Raw genomic sequence first — 13,208 nt, 5'->3', positions numbered from 1 at the left:
AGTTTATTTAAAATTAATAAGGTAATTGTAAGGACGTGGACTTATTTGGCTCAGGATGTTGGAAGTGGCTCGGGGTGACGTTTTCTATCCCTAGTACTGAGCCCTGAGGTTGTAGGCTACCACAAAGATGGAATAGGAAGGGACTTTCTTATGCTCCCGTAATGAATGCACTGTCCAGGGAACGAGTAAAACCACGAAAATATGTATTTCACAGGGGAAGAAAGCTTTGCTGAGGTTCGAAGCGATGAACTCCCGAATGTGAGTCCGTGTCTTTTGATTGGAAACCTGGGAACAGATTTTTTTTTTTGTCTCTGGTCTGTGGGTGAATAGGATCGGGTTTTCCGGGACTGTGCAGTAAATCTTGTATAAAACGGAACCTGAAATAAACGGAAAACTTATTTTTGTTGTTGTAATAATTATATTGTTTTGAGAATTTCTCGCGTGAAAATTATCTTAAAATTACATCTGACGGCAAGGAGTGCAAGAATTTCACGGGAAATGTCGTGTGGAATTTCGTCACTGTCACAGATGGTAAAATACGAGACTTGTCAGTCGACAAAGTACAGGTGTGGGAGTGGTTTTTCATTAAATTTTACCCGATGAATGAAGAAATTATGACCATTTCAAAATCGGCGAGTCTGCCACTGAGTTGCTGGGATGATTTACGTAAGAGTTGAAGAATCTGAACCGAGTGGCGCAAGGATTTGTCATTGAAATTAGTCTGCTCGTCGCCTTTGGAGTGCGTCTTCGTGTTCTCGAAGCCAGACAGACGAGATCGGCAGGCCCTTTATAAAGCAGGTGTTGCCAACCTTATGCGTTTGTCTACATACAACAGACGAATTGCGATTTACAAATAGCAGTGTTTATCTTCTTGTTTGTTAGTTTAGAACGTATTATTTGGATGCTTGAATCCAGCCTGTAATTTAGCTGTTTCAATGTGCGTTACACCGTTGTTGATTAACGGTAGCTTTCAGTATTCGTTCTGTTATGGCGGCCTCGCGTAATGAGGGATAGGAATGCTTTGTCCTGACATAATTCCTCCCCACCCCCGACCCCAAAAAATACCCTACACACTGCAAGGACCAAGAAATATGTTTCTGAAGATGGCTGCCTTCTGGGCTGCAGCTCCGTGTGGTCTGACGGACGTTTACGGACGTTTCAGATGTAAAGACAGCCATCTTCAGTCTCGTGGAGTTGCATCGCGTGCTGGATAATGTGATCTTGCTCTGAGCGAGGTCTTAGTCAAGAAGACAAACCGGGGTTATCGCTTTCGCTAATCGGATTGGCGGTCACGGCTACTTCCGGTTGCCCGGATTCGCTACTTCAGGGATGGCCAAAATCTCTGTATGTCATTTTCATATGCATCTGTCTGACGCGATCTTTTAAGTCGAAATGAATGCTTGGAAGGTTAGCAACGGAATCGACGTTTAAAAGGAATCTTGATTCATCCGATAAGATTGTGTTTGTCCGTCGCTCGGATGTTGCGAAGTTTTTGAACCGACGCCAGGTATTCGGGTTAGGTTAGTCGACAGGTCGTTGGTTTTGCGACAGACGAACGCGACAACCTTGCAGCTTGAGCAGTTTCGTCGCCTTGTGTGCGTGCAGTGACTTGTCCTGATGAAAAAACTTCGTAGCCAAACTATGTGGAGCACAATAATTCATGAAGCTTTGTGGTTAAGAAATTTACCATATTTTTTTTAAACTTTCTTGTTAACAAATTCGACATTTATAGATAATGTCATTCCTTCAATCAGTGGCAGTGTTCGGAGTCAGAAATGTTAGGTGAGAAGATTTCTGTCTTCTGGGTTGTTGCGCTGTGTAGTCTGGTCGATGTTAACCAACGTTTCGGAGGTCATACTGCCTCCATCATCAGGGCGATTAGTATGAAGATTTCTGTCTTCTGGGTTGCGCTGCGTAGTCTGGTAGATGTTTACCGACGTTTCAGAGGTCATACTGCCTCCGTCATCAGAGTATGAAGATTTCTGTCTTCTGGGTTGTTGCGCTGTGTAGTCTGGTCGATGTTAACCGACGTTTCAGAGGTCATACTGCCTCCGTCATCAGAGTATGAAGATTTCTGTCTTCTGGGTTGTTGCGCTGTGTAGTCTGGTCGATGTTTACCAACGTTTCAGAGGTCATACTGCCTCCGTCATCAGAGTATGAAGATTTCTGTCTTCTGGGTTGTTGCGCTGTGTAGTCTGGTAGATGTTTACCGACGTTTCAGAGGTCATACTGCCTCCGTCATCAGAGTATGAAGATTTGTCTTCTGGGTTGTTGCGCCGTGTAGTCTGGTCGATGTTAACCGACGTTTCAGAGGTCATACTGCCTCCGTCATCTTCAGAGTACCTCAAATCCTGCAAATGTTGGGGTCGTTTAAAATTACAAGTCAGTGTTTTGGACCTCGAGGTCATAACATTTACTTTGATCAAGTGATTCTAGATGGTGCTGTAAGGTTGGTAGGAAGAAGTTTGTTTGTTTGTTTGTTTGGAAAAGGGAGTTCTGTTCGTTGGCTCGGGAGTATTGGTCTAGTTCTGACTGGTGTCGTCGAGTTGAATAGCAGCTCGTTGTCTAAAATCCCCACACAGTCCGTGCTCTGTTCTGATATCAGGGCGTCACTTCCGGTTGAAGCTCTGTCCGTGTGTGTAATCATTGTCTTCCTATTAATGCGTCTATGACACACAGTTTGCACTGATACTTCAAAGGGTTGAAAGTGCGTACGTAGTTTACAAGCTACGTTTCAGAGCTGACGTCGATGCGTGTGTGAGAATGTATGCTAAGTTCTGCCCGCGTCTCAGAAGCTCTAATCCATATATCGATGTCGTCAACAACAGAAATGTAGAGGCTGTTCGCTCTTACAGAACAACTCTTAAGCAAGTATAAAATATAAAACGTAAAACGACGTTTCGGAGATGGGACTCTATCTCCGTCTTGAGGTGCCAACTCAGTTGGACCCACTAGAGAGAGCTAATCCCTATCTCCGAAACGTTTTACGTTTTATATTTTATACTAGACGATGGATAATGTCCAAGAAAATTTTTATTCAAATGAATCATCACCATCGTCAAGAACTTTTAGATTTGATAAACTCTTAAGCAAGGCTTCACTAATCATAGGAATGCTGGAGAGAGTGTCAGTAATTGATTCAGAATATTACATCAATAAAGGAATTTTATGACATATTTAGGTGACTTTGAGGGGGGGGGGGGGTCTTCCAAACGTTTAAACCAATTTACATTCCGCGAAAAACATATCTTCGCATATTTACGTCCAAATATTAACAGTGTTCACAAATTTAAAACAGTACATTCAAACAAAATACTGTTCGTTCCCGTGGGATATCTTTTTTTTTTGGGGGGGGGGGCGGCATTCTGTATGTAGGCGTGTACATAGAAATTTTATTGGCATTTGTCATATTATCTACAAATTATACTTCAAAGTTAAATTGGGTCCTTTAATATGGATGTTGTTACGTAAATGACACTGTAATACTCTTAGCGTATTATGCAAGTATCATACGATATTATAAAAATTTATCAACGTCTGTATGGGAACTAAAAATTGTACGCAGAAGTTAATTTCTATTTTTAAAAAGTGGTTCTTAAAACATTTCATGTATGTCTGTTTTACTGACTTTGGTAGCTTTTACTAACGAACGACCGTGTCTAATCTAATCTCCTTTTTCCCCCCCTTGGAACGTACATGAAAGCAATCGTTCAAGATGGTTTCATAGCGTAACCTCCAAACCTTTACCGAGACAAGGAATGCGTGCAGAATTCTGGTTGAGAAATCTTTTTGGGATGTTTCGGAAGACCCAGAATATAGTGGAAGGATGACATCAAGAAGTGGATGGGGGGTGGATCGTGTCCAGAGAGATGGTGATGAAACTTAGATCTCCGGTGTTAGGTAATGATAGAGTTGGATCGATAATCGGAACAATCGATACATCGGAATTCGGAGCGCGGTTGATGTCAGTTTCGTAACGAGAGATTCTCATTCCGCTTTGCAAGTTACGGGTCACCTCCGTTATCGTACGCCTATCAATGTATTTACGGCCAGCTGAAGATAACGCGATCTCGTCGCTGCATGGCATGATTGTTTCTGGAGGGCTTCAATCGCGGTCTAGTGCGGCATTGAGAGGGAACTGATTTGCTGAACAAGTTCTGGGAATTCGTCGTAATGGTCCGTAGCCATGTTTATGAACAGGCTAACAGAACTTTGAGTAATTACACAATTTCGTCATCTCTTCTGTCCACAGTTTCCGTTACTATGGAGTCACATTATCTGAGTAATATCAGATAAACCGTTGAAGTTTTACGCTGCAAAGAGAAAACAGAAGTTTCGTTAGACGTTTGTTATGTTCATGGTCCAGAAATGAGTAAAGATAGACCCTTTGAAGCCGGAGATCGTCTGAATATTATTTATGAATTCAGTCCGTACCGCGAAGAAAACACTACACCTCACCATTACGAAAATCAGCTGGTTATCCCTTTGAAGCCGGAGATCGTCTGAATATTATTTATGAATAAAGTCCGTACCGCGAAGAAAACACTACACCTCACCATTACGAAAATCAGCTGGTTAACCCTTTGAAGCCGGAGATCGTCTGAATATTATTTATGAATAAAGTCCGTACCGCGAAGAAAACACTACACCTCACCATTACGAAAATCAGCTGGTTAACCCTTTGAAGCCGGAGATCGTCTGAATATTATTTATGAATTCAGTCCGTACCGCGAAGAAAACACTACACCTCACCATTACGAAAATCAGCTGGTTAACCATTTGAAGCCGGAGATCGTCTGAATATTATTTATGAATAAAGTCCGTACCGCGAAGAAAACACTACACCTCACCATTACGAAAATCAGCTGGTTAATGAAAAGACGGCTAATAAGCGCGAAGGTTTACGTTTTATATTTACTAGACGATGGATAATATCCAAGAAAATTTTTATTCAATTAAGCGCGAAGTAATTGCTTCAGGTATGCAGCAGTGTTCTGTAGGATATTTTATCTTTTCGTGTAGTATTTAAATAGGCAAAGAAGCAAAGATTACTTTACGCAGAAATTCTACCTTTACCTGTGGGTATAAAAGTTTGTCTCTCACACGAAGTAAGAACACTGATGGCGACCGAAAACTGAGTGCTGGTTGAGAAAGCTTGAAACTTTCAGAGGGGTTTCGACGTGAGATTGGGGTAGTGGTTCATAATAAGCGCTCTTCGTTAGACGTCATTAGGGCGATTAAAATATAAACCTTGAAAGGAGCATGCACTTCGAAGACCTAGGCATATATGGTAAGGCGAGGTGTAAAGTGGATTCTGGAAAAAAAGAAAAAGAATTGGCCCCGTGTGTAGTCACTCACGCACTCCCTTTAATCACGCGAAACGGGTGGCAGAACACTGTTTCTTCATTGTGCTTGCTTGAAGGGGGCAGCCATCTTTACGCTGCTCTGCTGACGTCACGTAGCCCGCGTTGCCACATCTACCGCGCACAGTACATGCCTCCAAACCTTGCTTATGACTTAACTGTGCCCACAGCTGCACGCGGTACGTTGTCATTTCGATTTTGATTTTCGCTTTTAATGTTTTTTTTTATTTGTTTCTCCGTCTTAGGAATGAATAGGTATTACGTTCAATACATTGTCCTGTGTTTTCACGTCGTATGGGATGTGTTGTTTTGTGAAACTTACTATAAATTTCTGCATGACTATAGTTTTTGCCCAAGACAGCCTCATTAACCCTTTGAAGCCGAAGATCGTCTGAATATTATTTATGAATTCAGTCCGTACCGCGAAGAAAACACTACACCTCACCATTACGAAAATCAGCTGGTTAACCCTTTGAAGCCGAAGCTCGTCTTCATAATATTTACGAATCCAGACCGTACCGCGAAGAAAACACTTCACTTAACCATTAGAAGTCGAATCAGGCGGTACCACATAAGATTTAACAAAAGAACATCCCGGTCAAAGCCTTAATTACGTTCTGTGATGTATATAAACAGTTTCTTGATAATAATTTAGCGATAACTGATTTGCGGTCCCCGCCATCAACTCTTTATGGTCTGAGAATGTTTTCGTGGGTAGGGGTTGGTGAAACGCTGGTCCCCGAATAATCAGTGCAGTCGAGTAGAGTTTTATTTAGTCCATTAAACAAGTGACAGTCGTGATGCGTTTGCACGTGTGTCTGGTATTTTCTGAAATAGTCTCCGGATCTCTCCCGTGTACACACACGCCGTTGGTTTGGTAAGCCGCCGCTGAGGACAGCGCCCACAAAGCAAATAAACAGTTAAAGTACGTTGTTTCTTGGCAAGTATAATTCGTACATAACGAGTGTAGCGCGCACCTGTGTCAACATCTCAGTCAAACAAGGAGCTCGATTCATTTCGTCCACCGTCTCTGATCTTCGCCGAAACAATGATCGTAGTACATACGCGCATGCGCGTATCCACGCTCAGACCCACTCGGTCCCTAGTTCTCGGTTCTGTTCTGTGACAGGGGTGAGCATTACCGTTTTTTTTTCTAGCCCATTTTCGCTTCGTGAACATGGCGGATTTTCACGAAATTTGGTAGGAACGTGTCGATATCATAACAAATTTTATTTTCGTACAGTCGGTAATAAGATTTCACACGCGCAAATTTCTGTGGTGCGGACGACACTAGCGAATGTTCGTAACTTGGACGAAATATGTAACATGTTTATAGATGCAGGTAATGAATTGTACACCAGTGGTTAGTTAACCGGTGGGCCGCGAGCTTCTTTCAAACTCGCCGTGGGGTTTTCAGAAGAAGACATTGTATAAAATTTAATATTCAAATTAAACAATCAGACAATTCTGGTAGATGTCCACCAACGTTTCAGAGGTCCTTGCTGCCTGCCCTGAAGATGGAGGCAGCAAGGGCGAACTTCTAGCAGACTACACAGCGCAACAACCAAATTAACGAGCTCCCAGTTCCAGTTTCCTGCCTTATCCTTTCCAATTCAGTATTCTCCGTTCATCTGGTCATTGAACGATAATCTTAGGAGGTGATATAGCGTCATTAAATGAACGAGGATTACGAAATATTTGTCAAAGTATCAGACGTTTTTCTTCCAAAAATTAAGTAACGTTCTTATCAGTATTTGGATTTATTTACGAGGTTTTCGCCTGTTTTGACGTCTAAGTCATCGCCTTTGCCGAATTTGAGTCGAGCCCAGCGAAAAACTTACGTTACACCGACAGAATCTGGCCGTAAATTTCCAGTGCCTTCTAACTTTTCGAAAAGCCGACTTGAGTGAAGGCGTAGCCGAGTTAAAAATTTAAACGATTTGAATAAGGATCCCCTTGTTTTAACCAGTATAAAGTGGGAATGCGCGGAGCAAATATTTACCTTTGAGTACTTCACTGAATGTTTTGTTCAGACATCTACGACGAACTACCCATATTGTTACTTGGGAAGAATTGCGTATATCAAGTCGAGTTTAAAACTGTGCATCATTTCGATCCGAATTGTATCATGACATTTCGTCGTGTTTACTTTATGTATTACACGATTTAGTTTTAATAACACTGTGCCAGCCACTTCGTTCTACGAGTACGTAGTTCTTTGACCTCAATTTACACCACAAAGTTGATCGAAGGCACATCGTACGTCCGTAGATATAAACCAATATTTGCCGTGATTTTGTACTTTCTGCTGTGTAAAAGGTACAACCAACCGTCAAATTTACCCAAGAAAACGCAAGATTACATCACACACACAGAAGAAGGCAATGGCAAACCACTTCTGGATCATCTGCCAAGAACGTATATGAACAGGTCCCAGTCCGAGAAAAGGATGGAAGGATCCTGTTCATATGGACCTGTCGTCAGACAGAACACTAAATAATAATAAGATGAGGTGGTCTAGCGGTTAGAACGCTGGCCTTGTAATCCTGGGGTCTCGGGTTCGAATTTATAATTTGTGTTGGGCAAGGCCGTGGTCTAGGCAACACGGAGTTTTCCTCCGGGGGCTTCCCCGGTTTCTCCGTGGCATCCCAACAATTACTCCATTCACACACAGAAGAAGGCAATGGCAAACCACTTCTGGATCATCTGCCAAGAACGTATATGAACAGGTCCCAGTCCGAGAAAAGGATGGAAGGATCCTGTTCATATGGACCTGTCGTCAGACAGAACACTAAATAATAATAAGATGAGGTGGTCTAGCGGTTAGAACGCTGGCCTTGTAATCCTGGGGTCTCGGGTTCGATTCCCGGCGGTGCCCGAATTTATAACTTGTGTTGTGCAAGGCCGTGGTCTAGGCAACACGGAGTTTTCCTCCGTGGCATCCCAACAATTACTCCATTCACACACAGAAGAAGGCAATGGCAAACCACTTCTGGATCATCTGCCGAGAACGTATATGAACAGGTCCCAGTCCGAGAAAAGGATGGAAGGATCCTGTTCATATGGACCTGTCGTCACACAGAACACTAAATAAAAAAATGACTTCTTCACTTTTGGCTTCAATTGTGCCTGGATAAACTCTCTGGAGGTAGCCGCTCGCTGTGTGTCCATCCATGTATGGTGAATTCTTTCTTGTCTCCAGATTGAATGGTCGAAGGTCACATCGTGGTCAAAGACGTAACAGCAGATCCGAGTCGAGTGAACAGAACTCGCAGCGTAGCAAGGCTGAGGATACGCGCGGTTCTGTGACCTTGAAATATGCAATTTTGTACCGGCTGGTACAGATGCATATGTAATCATAAAATGTTCTCTTTCCTTCCAGTTCGTGGACCTCGGGGTTGTGACGAGTATCGAGATTAACCACAAAGCCGTGGAGTCCGCGAGAAAAGGGCAGGAGGTGTCCATTAAAATCGAAGCCATCCCCGGAGAAACGCCCAAACTGTATAAGAGACACTTCGATGAGAATGACTTTCTTATCAGTAAGGTAAGAAAATTAAACTGTGTTCGCGCCGACGTGTCCTGGTTGGAACAGCCCCCGGGTCCCGTGAATGAGCGGGAAAATCCTACTTGAATATTAACCCTTTGAAACTGAAGCTCGTCTGAATATTATTTACGAATCCAGACCGTACCGCGAAGAAAACACTTCACCTCACCATTACGAAAATCAGCTGGTTAACCCTTTGAAACCGAAGCTCGTCTTCATAATATTTACGAATCCAGACCGTACCGCGAAGAAAACACTTCACTTAACCATTAGAAGTCGAATCAGGCGGTACCACATAAGATTTAACATCCCGGTCAGAGCCTTAATTGCCGTCAGAATTTAGGTTTACGTTAGTAGGTCCAGGAAGATGTTTCACTGGGTGAATACTCCAAAAAAATCAGGGACAGTGTCTTTTTGAAGTTTCTGCTCGAATATTTCTTGCGGGTCCCTGCCTTTGAAGTCAATCAGCACACTTACGAAACATTTCGCGCTAGTAATTTATATATTGTATTTTCGTTAAGGAAAAGTTGTGGATAGATTTTATGAACTCGTCGAATTCTGCGACAGGCCAACTCCATAGCAGGAGTCACTGGCTCTGTCAAAGGTCCTTTGTAGGGATGTAGGCCAGTGCACAGCCCACATGCCCGGAATTACAGGATATTTGATCGAGAAAGCAGTCAATCGATTGTAACACCTCACAGATGGTATGAAGTGGATGACGTCATGAGGGGCGCTGGAGGGAGACTGCCCCTCTGAAGATCAAAGAGGGCGGTACCATCCCTTAAAAAGGTCAAGTGGTGACGTCAGTCGGCCTGTCATGCATGTAGCGTGTGGGGGAGGAGAGACCCAGTGACCTAGATCCGTAAACTTTTGCCTTAGAGATCGGATTTCTCCATGCGTTGACCTCCGAATTCGCGTGGCCTGAGGCGTGATTTGAACTGCGTCTTCGGGTACTATAACACCGTCGGTTATTATTAACCCTTTGAAGTCGAAGATCGTCTGAATATTATTTATGAATTCAGTCCGTACCGCGAAGAAAACACTACACCTCACCATTACGAAAATCAGCTGGTTAACCCTTTGAAGCCGAAGATCGTCTGAATATTATTTATGAATTCAGTCCGTACCGCGAAGAAAACACTACACCTCACCATTACGAAAATCAGCTGGTTAATATGACTTAATACATGCGCCGGTTAGCTCAGTCTGTATATTGACTGGACGACCGGGGTTAGATTCCCCACGGGGCTGCATCCAGACCAGCTCTGGGTCCATTCCCAGGGGTTTGACGCCGACAACTCACCATAAAATCTTAAACTTTCATCATCTCCCTTTTTGATATCGTTTATTAAAGTAATTCGGGTCAGTAGCACTAGAAAGGGGCGTAGTTTGTACTGTTAACACGCACTGGAGAGGTATATCTGTCCGTCTGCGTGATTCATCTCCGAAATGAATGGATGGATTTCGACTAAATTCGGTCGACACTGAAAGTTTTTGATTCTTGTCGGTAATTCCCATTTTAATCATCGTTTGCGTGAGGCATGAATGTAATTTGGCGACTGTGGCCAGAACGGCTCAGGGTTCAGAATCCGGATTAGCTGATTAAGACCTCGTTCTTCATTTTGGTTCAAGTTTCGATGTGCCGAATAGGAAATATATTTGAGATGGTGAACGTAGGGGCGAAGGGCGATATAAATGTGGTTCCTCTGTCGCTTTTTACGTGATTACTCGCACAAATCGCTCGCTCGCATTGCCCTCTCGCGGGATTAAAAGAATAAAACAATTGAGGAGCGTTGAATTTTCTTTGAAGACGAAACGCCGGGCACCAGGCGAATTCGTACTTCGTCGTGATGTGGAAACTCTCCCCGTTAGGCGAGTAAAACCCAGACACTGGTCTGATTATCATCGAATTGGTTGAATCTTTGTGGAAAGAACGCGTTCTGTATTCCCTCATGCGGATTGTACACAGGCCACGCTTTGGGGCCTTCCTTGGCTGAAAGTGTGTCCATGGCGAACAGCTTCTTGTGTCATTCATATTAGAAGCCGTGCAGTCCAGGTCAGCCACGTGTATCCCGTGACGTCATCTGTACACGTGCCACCCCCTGTGACCTATTTCTCTGTTGAGGTCATTGCCCTGGTCACACGTGTACACCCTCCATTCAAGGCTCGATCTGGGTCATCCCTTGGCCTCTGCACGTGCCATTGAGGAATATCAACTGTGTCCCATTCACCCTTTGTCGTGTTTCTGGCTTCGTGTCAATTGCCCCTAAAATCCGAACCAATTGCCGACCTCGAAAATCGATGTCAACGCTCTCGTACACGTGTAGCCACAAATTTCATTCATCCCTTACGGTCTTATGACGTCAGCATCTTCACCCTCTCTTGGTTCCCCCTCACCAATGGCAGTGTCGTATCCAGGGCATCGCACCCTTACACGTGTAGAAATTTTCAGTGACGTCATAAAACCACCCCCTCGCTTTGTTTTTTGGGATGACGTACTCTGACACGTGTCTTCCGGGTTTCCAGGGTGCCCCATTCCGGTCCAGTCCTCGGAGATCCCCGTACCTCAGTTTACGTACTCGCGGTCTCTTGTGCTTGTCGCCTTTAGAACGTATTTCCCTCGTGTCCGCAGATGGCGCGTTCATGTTCCGTTCAGTTCTTCACATTTCAGTGATTGCATTCGTAATATCCGAGTGGAAAATCTCGCCGATAATTAATGTTTTCTTCGTTATCAGTGAGATGCTTCGAGTGTCTTTATGGCCGAAAGGTCTAATGAATTGTAAAGGACGTGGAAGGAGGCGGTCGTGACCTAATTTATGTTATCCTGGCACTTGTCTGGAGGGACTGAGGAAAACATGAAGCATTCTGTGTCGGGGGAATCTTGTCTTCTGACGTTTGCAGAGGAACTCTTCTCATTCATGTGACCCACTCTCTCTCTCTCTGCATCAGCGCTGTGTTCCTTCCCCTTCCACTTCCCCACCCCCTCTCCCCTTCAGCTGCTAGGGGTGGTTGTGCCGCGTTATTTCAAATGTACCCCCGAACAGTCCGATTCAACCTCAAACCGAAGTAGGTTTGTCGTGTCGCGTCGCCTGCTGGATGCTACACGCCGCGCTGCTTTCGAGGTACGTACGGACATATTTGCACATCGAAGTATCGATTTATGTTGTGTCTGTCTCGTTGGCAGAGTGGCTAACCTCTGACCCTTGGTACAGAAACTGTGTTGATTTCGGCCAAAATGTTATTTGTCGTACGGAGAGTGGCTCAGATGTTAGGTTAGCGAAAGAATTGTTTCGTAGTGTCATGAACGCACGAGGAAATGTTAAATACGCGCGAAATATTAGTCTGAAATCCTCAGTGGAAGAAAGTAGTTGGGAGGTGTGGAGTGGAGAACAGTTTAAAATGGATCGTAGGCTGTGGAATTGGACACTGGATTCTAATCCATCAGGACATGATGGCGGACTTCTATAGATCCGTAACAAACCTTCGGCTTGCATTAAAGCAGGGACATTTTTTTAACTATATGAGCATCTATTTCCGTAAGAGTGCAAGCTTCCATCTTCAGGGCGGTATTCCCCTCTGAAACATTAGCGTCCCTGGGCTGTCCCGCCGTGTATTTTGGCAGTATGCCATCGTTTCAGAGGACCAAACTGCCTCCATATTCAGGGTTGACGTGAGGTAGTCTGTATACAGTTTTTGGTTAGGACGACGATCTGACTGGGGGAGTGGCCTGTCGTATTTATTTCCTGAAATACGCAATCAGCGTTGTGTTTGGTGTCGCGGACAGGTGAAGGTCAGATGAGAAGACGTTTTGGTACCCGCACCGTCGGCCCCTGAGTTGTGACGTGCATGCCAATCTTGCCTAAGAACAGCCCCCACGCCTCAGCCCCGCGAAGAAGTCACGTGGGTTGAGATGTGCTGGTCGAGGCGACGAAACATGAGGCAGAACTCGGTAGGGGAAATCCTCGATGTGAACATTCAACACCTTTTCTCCTGGCGCCGAACTTAATAAACCTTTCCTTGTACCTTGGACGAACGAGAGAGATTTTTCATTCGAACAGGAATTAGGTAACGCTCAGTGAACCGTCTCCACGATTAAGTGCGGTACACACAATCATAGCCACGGTGGTCTAGCGGTTAGAACGCTGGCCTTGTAATCCTGGGGGTCTCGGGTTCGATTCCCGGCGGTGCCCGAATTTATAACTTGTGTTGGGCAAGGCCGTGGTCTAGGCAACACGGAGTTTTCCTCCGTGGCATCCCAACAATTACTCCATTCACACACAGAAGAAGGCAATGGCAAACCT

General features: G+C 44.4%; 1 protein-coding gene across 6 annotated transcripts in view; it reads left to right on the top strand.

Annotated features, from left to right (window-relative positions):
* Nucleotides 1-13,208, top strand: part of eIF5B (eukaryotic translation initiation factor 5B) — a 60,865-nt gene that overhangs the window by 27,763 nt on the left and 19,894 nt on the right. For all 6 annotated transcript variants that reach the window (XR_002544563.2, XM_087352028.1, XM_022073425.2 and 3 more), the window contains one exon: nt 8,746-8,907. Coding sequence is in view for 5 of the 6 variants with exons in the window: in XM_087352028.1 (XP_087208154.1) it covers nt 8,746-8,907 (162 nt within the window). In the remaining variant the exon portion in view is untranslated. The remainder of the gene's footprint in view (nt 1-8,745; nt 8,908-13,208) is intronic.

This window comes from Zootermopsis nevadensis, unplaced genomic scaffold (assembly GCF_977971745.1).
Source record: "Zootermopsis nevadensis isolate Lab colony 2312 unplaced genomic scaffold, Znev_1.0 Znev_ptg000020l, whole genome shotgun sequence".
Classification (NCBI taxonomy): domain Eukaryota; kingdom Metazoa; phylum Arthropoda; class Insecta; order Blattodea; family Termopsidae; genus Zootermopsis; species Zootermopsis nevadensis.
The sequence above is the reverse complement of the archived record's forward strand: the minus strand, read 5'-3'. Positions and strand labels throughout refer to the sequence as shown.